We start from the raw sequence: 6,030 nt of genomic DNA, 5'->3' as shown, positions 1-6,030 counted from the left end.
TTTGAGATCAGAGTTCTGCTTCTCGTAGATGAGCTTCCCACCGTGGCTGATGAGCTGCATCTGCTCCAAGCAACTGGTTTTAAGGCGTCAGTAACCTGCCTTTGCATTTTCTCCTGTCAGTAGAAATGGTTTTATCGGAAGGCCAGGAGCTGGACTTAATTGTCAGAGGCTATTTGAGATGCACGCCATTGGGAGCATTTAATAGTTCGTAGGAGTTTATTCCCACTAACCACTGGCTATAACACCTTAAGTTAACTTAAACTTGATATGGTACCACTGGATTTGATATAAATAAATATTTTGGGAGTTTAGAGTTAGAAGGGATCCAAAGGGCCTTATATTTATTTTACATATTAGTTTTGACCTAGGTTCAGAGTCCAAGAAGTACCTTTAACAATTTAGATCCAAAAATCCAAAAATACTCCTTAATGTGTTATTCTATCCACAAGGCTGGTAAGATTTCACTACAAAACATTACACCAAATTTCTCGTATTTTTTACTTTGTAGACCTCCCACCATCTTCAGTTTATGAAAGCAACCACATAATCTGTCCACTTGTTTTCCCAAAACTAGTATATTTCATTGGCTACCGTGCTGCATCTTCAAACTTCACACGCCTGAGCTCCAGGGAATAGGTGACACAAATAACCACATCGTGCTGTGCCGTGGCCAAGGAGCACATCTGAACTGGAATATATTATGGCTAAATGGTGATTTGTCCCAGTTATTTTTCATTGTATTCAAATTTGATATTTTTCTTACACTGAGCTTTCGTCATATAGATTTTCTATTTAGTAAAATGATACACCGGGTTTATCTTTCAATTTGGTTGTAATCATTGTACATTAGGCAAAACATGTTTCATCCTCTGCACTTTTACTCCGTGCTCCCAATATCAAAATTAATCAAGGCTCCTAAAATTATGTAATTTCGTAGATTAGCTTCAGAAAGCATGGTTTAGAGGTTAGGTGTGCATTGGGTTGAAAGTCAATTTAGTTAGCACTCCCATCTTGGAAAACTGAAAAAAGTCCAAATATGGTTACAAAGGCAGCTGCTCAGCCACTCACGATACATCCCAGTTTGTGTATTTGCGCTCATTTTCCGGGCAGGTAGGAATGGGAGTGTATTGTCCCGGAGATAGGAAACTGGAGCTCCGAATGCGCCATGGTGCCCCATAAGGAAGAGAGCAGGATTGTGCCTTTTGTCAGTCTAAGAACCAGGGAGCACCGCTGTATCTTGAATAAAGACTGACGCCTTTTAAACATTTAAAATACATTATTTCTAAAACACCCCCATTATTGCATCTCAAAAAAACCCGAGTTCTCTGAAAATGTACATCACATAACAGAACCGTAGTTAAAATATGAAACCTATTTATATTAGCCAGCTAACCGAGCCGATGCCACTGTACGCGCCCCCAACCGCGCTTTAAAGGCGTCCCTTAACGGTTTTTGCAAAGAGGCGTATTGGATATTCGGATTCCGGGGCCCCGGCCAGCTGTTGCACCCAGCCGATAGCACCCGTTAATGTGCAATGTGCACTGCAGGGCCCCCTGACGTCGCGTGACGCGCGCGGGCGCGCGAGCGGCCGACCAATGGCAGGTGGCGGGGTGGGGAGCGATTCCAGCGGCGGGGCGCGACGCCGTCCTCCTCGCCGGGCGCGTGCGGCGGCGTCTCGGCCAATGGCAGCGCGAGCTGGTCAAAGATACCCAAATATGGGTATGTCTGTTCGGTGTGCGCGCGGCCAGGGGGGGCGGAGTTTGGGTCCATTAGAGAGCGGGGCGAGGGTGAGAGCGGTCACACTCATTCCGGCAGCTCCAGCGAGAGGACGTATTTGGTGGTGGTCGACCCGAGAACAACTGAAAAGGTAAAAAATCCTTCTAAGGTCTTGGCTGAGTGCAAAATTCATTAGGCTGTGCGAATGCCGTTAAATCTCAGCATCCGAATATTTGACGCTTAATGCTTTGGCATTTTTCTTAATATTTTTTGACTCACGGGTCAGTCCTGGTTATAACAATATCTTGTACAAGGTACGCCGGTGTATAATAGGTAAAATAAGATTGTTGCACTTGGCTGGTGCGGTCCTGGATAGGAATGGTTGGAAATAACGGTCTGTTCAATTTGCTCCTCCTCAACCTTGCGTGCTGCGGATGTCCTTGAGTTTGTAACTTCCAAAGTATTGAGGGGGAAAATGCTTAAAATGGGAAAATTTTGGACAATAAATTGTTGTCTGGCTGGAAATGCAGGCTGAAATGGTGAGCATTGGTGGTAGAAGATTGCCAGAGGAGAAATGTGCTTAACTGCCACTGTCACTGAACTGATTTTTTTTCTCATTGCTGCCACCACCCCCTCCTGCATTGATCATGGTTCGCCCAGTCTAGTTAATTTGTAATTCATTTCATATCGTCTTACGGCGCTGTTTGATACACTCACGGTAGGACTAGGTCTGATTTCCATCTCTGTACCAACTGTGGGCACCAAGACCTAGGAAAAAATGCTTGTCTTGATGATGAGTGGTTGAGCAAATGTTTGAAACTTACTCAATCTGTGCTAAGGGCTTGGGTGGGGCAGGTTCTGGGGCTTTTATAGGAAATTGCTTGCTGAGAGTAGAACGTGTGACTTTAACTAGGAGAAGGCATTAAACGCAATTTGTTCTTACCTGGCTTGACCCTCGTGTAACAAAAGATAGCTGCTGTGATTTCAGGGAACGAGAGGGTTTGTAGAAATTTTCAAGAATGGTAATTCCTAAAGTTAGGCTGCACCAGGGGGGTGGGGTCTATCCATGCTAGACTCGAGCCATATCCTTTTATGGAAATCTTCAATCTGATTAGCTGAGCCGTGTATTGGTCTGCAGGCTAGAGAATACATGGGATTGGTTAAGTCGAATGATCAACTGAGTTGAATCAAATCTGTACTTCTATACCCCTAAAGAAATTGCTAATCTGCAATAATTACAGCTAAGAATTGTCAAGAACCTTGCAGTTGACAGTCTGCAATCTTTTAGAATGTTAATATTTTTTATTTCATTTCAGTTAAAATGGCAGATGACGAGATTGCTGCACTTGTCATAGACAATGGTTCTGGTATGTGCAAGGCTGGTTTTGCTGGAGATGATGCTCCCCGTGCTGTTTTCCCCTCTATTGTTGGACGCCCAAGACATCAGGTAAGCTTCATGAGTACAATTCCTAAAAATTTGAACTGATAATGAAAACGTTCACTCAGAACTAATGTCTCTAACTAATCATGTTGTCTGCTTCCAGGGTGTTATGGTTGGTATGGGCCAGAAAGATAGCTATGTAGGTGATGAGGCTCAGAGCAAAAGGGGTATTCTTACCCTGAAATACCCAATTGAGCATGGCATTGTCACCAACTGGGATGACATGGAGAAGATTTGGCATCACACATTCTACAATGAACTCCGTGTTGCTCCTGAAGAACACCCTGTCCTGCTCACAGAAGCCCCACTGAACCCTAAAGCTAACAGAGAGAAGATGACACAGGTAATATAATCACCATTCTTAAAAAAAAAACTAGTGGTGCATTTTCCATAAAACTTCTGTTTTCTTCTCCTGAACCTAATGGATTTATTTTCAATGTTTCCAGGATGCTCTTCTGCTTCTGGAATTTCTCCCTGAAGTCTCCAGGTTTCTTTCTGCTTCATCTTCATTTGGTTTCTGTCTGCCACTTTCTGAGTTGCACTTTTTTTTAACCATTCTATTTTTTTTGCATGTTGGCATGCTAACAAATTCCATGAAAGCATGGCTAGACAGCATTATATCACTAACACGATTTTTTCTTCCTCCAGATCATGTTTGAGACTTTCAACACACCAGCCATGTATGTTGCCATCCAGGCTGTGCTGTCCCTATATGCCTCTGGGCGTACCACTGGTATTGTCATGGACTCTGGTGATGGTGTCACCCATACAGTGCCCATTTATGAGGGTTATGCACTTCCACATGCTATTCTGCGTCTGGATCTGGCTGGTCGTGACCTGACAGACTACCTCATGAAGATTCTGACAGAAAGAGGGTACTCCTTCACCACCACAGCAGAAAGGGAAATTGTCCGTGACATCAAAGAAAAACTGTGCTATGTTGCCCTGGACTTCGAACAAGAAATGGCCACTGCTGCTTCCTCCTCTTCCCTGGAGAAGAGCTACGAGTTGCCTGATGGTCAGGTCATCACCATTGGCAACGAGAGGTTCAGGTGTCCTGAAGCTCTGTTCCAGCCATCTTTCTTGGGTAGGTGTTGAATTAACAGGTAAATTGACTTTTCAGCCCTGAGACTTTAATGTAAATGTGGCTGTTTGGTTCTGTCTTCATTTTGAAGTGGTTAACTAGCCTGGCATGTTTGTCAATGTTCCACAAAACTGACATACCAATATTATAAGCTGTTATACCTGCAGTTATATTTTACCTGGAAATGCCCAATATGATTAAATGGAAGTCTGATTATATTTATTTTTTGCCTTCCAGGTATGGAATCATGTGGCATCCATGAAACGACTTTCAACTCTATCATGAAATGTGATGTTGACATCCGTAAAGATCTCTATGCCAACACAGTATTGTCTGGTGGTACCACCATGTACCCTGGCATTGCTGATAGAATGCAGAAGGAAATCACAGCCCTTGCTCCCAGTACCATGAAAATCAAGGTAAATTCCTGCTGTTAATGGGTTACTGCATTCACAGCTGAGCATGGAGTGAATTTGGGTCAGTTACCTGTGCTGACAGAGCTCTGAAGTAAATTTTAATGGTTTTAGTGATGTTTGTTTTACCTGCCGGCAAAGCAGGTCAGTTTTTATGCAAACGGTGAAGCTGTGTTCATTCCAAATATCCTATAGAAGCAAGTGTTATGTTTTCTTTGATGTTCACCTGCTATCGTGTTTTTTTTAAAAAATAGATCATTGCTCCACCTGAACGTAAATACTCCGTCTGGATTGGAGGTTCTATCCTGGCTTCCCTCTCCACCTTCCAGCAGATGTGGATCAGCAAGCAAGAATACGATGAGTCCGGCCCATCCATTGTGCACCGCAAATGCTTCTAAATGAACTGCAGGCAAATGTGTAGCATTTGCTGCAAAACTTTGAAGAGGAAAGTTTTTTTTTGTTTTTTTTTGCCCAGGCAAATTACACCTCATGCTAGCCTCATGAAACTGGAAGTACAAGCCTACTTGTAAAGAAATTTACCACCCCTTCAGAAAGCTAGTATGAAGTGTTTTATAAGGAGCACTGTTGGATTGTCAAATAATCACTTTCTGTCTCGCTGCCATTCCTGCAGGGTTTGAAACATTGCATTTCAGGCCTTAACCCTGCTGTTCCTGTCACTTATCAGCAGTTCATGGGGCTGAAACTTTGAGTTGCAAAAAAAAAATTGCATTGACACCTGTAAATTTATGCATCTGTGAGTTAATTTATGTAAAAATTTCTTTTTGTATGTTGCCTTAATGTTCATTTTCACATAGAAAACCCAAATTTGTAAGTCATCTGGATGTTGACAATTGTATTGCCCAACTGACACTTCATTTTTTTTGAGGGGAAAAACAAGTAAAATGAGTTATAGAAACCTAACAAGTGACTAAGTGTTCATTTCCATAACTGCATGGATAGTAAGTACAAAGTTTTGTGCAACCTGTGGGTTTTAACATAATGAATGAATTGAGAAATTGGTATCTTGGTTGCAATTGGGTTTGTGGTTGGAATGTGGGTTTCTTCAAAGATGTGGTTAGATAGAAAGCGATAGATCTAGTTTTAAAAAGACTCAAGAACCAATTAAAAACACGAACTACTTGCACCTACACGATCATAAGTATAGCTGTTAATGGTGTAGATAGGTGGATGCACAAGTTCAATTTAACAAAGCATAGCAAAAAGCAGTACCCATCTACTGCACCTTAAGTTTTATGCCTTTTTTTTAATTAAAGGAGCAATTGTAAGTGTGTAAAGAAGAGTGTGGAAGGATCACTATCAAAGGGCTGGCTACCTCATTTAGCACATTTTCAGTGGAAGCAGCAACGAAGATGAAG

The 6,030-nt window shown here is 42.3% G+C and overlaps 1 protein-coding gene across 1 annotated transcript; it reads left to right on the top strand.

The window, feature by feature from the left end:
• The first annotated feature begins 1,749 nt into the window (after nt 1–1,749).
• Nucleotides 1,750–5,578, top strand: LOC140714680 (actin, cytoplasmic type 5). The gene is made up of 6 exons (XM_073026135.1): nt 1,750–1,867; nt 3,033–3,163; nt 3,261–3,500; nt 3,806–4,244; nt 4,479–4,660; nt 4,909–5,578. Exons 2-6 carry the CDS (start codon nt 3,038–3,040, stop codon nt 5,050–5,052), a joined length of 1,131 nt encoding a protein of 376 aa, XP_072882236.1. The 5' UTR covers nt 1,750–1,867; nt 3,033–3,037; the 3' UTR covers nt 5,053–5,578.
• The last annotated feature ends 452 nt before the right edge of the window (nt 5,579–6,030 follow it).

This window comes from Hemitrygon akajei, chromosome 22, assembly GCF_048418815.1.
Source record: "Hemitrygon akajei chromosome 22, sHemAka1.3, whole genome shotgun sequence".
NCBI lineage: Eukaryota > Metazoa > Chordata > Chondrichthyes > Myliobatiformes > Dasyatidae > Hemitrygon > Hemitrygon akajei.
The sequence above is the reverse complement of the archived record's forward strand: the minus strand, read 5'-3'. Positions and strand labels throughout refer to the sequence as shown.

Excerpts from the sequence above, each read along its gene's own strand:
- LOC140714680 (XM_073026135.1), top strand. The coding sequence starts at position 3,038 with ATGGCAGATGACGAGATTGCTGCACTTGTCATAGACAATGGTTCTGGT. Across the intron at positions 3,164-3,260 it reads TTGGACGCCCAAGACATCAG|GGTGTTATGGTTGGTATGGG; the intron begins GTAAGCTTCATG and ends GTCTGCTTCCAG. Across the intron at positions 4,661-4,908 it reads CCAGTACCATGAAAATCAAG|ATCATTGCTCCACCTGAACG; the intron begins GTAAATTCCTGC and ends TTTAAAAAATAG.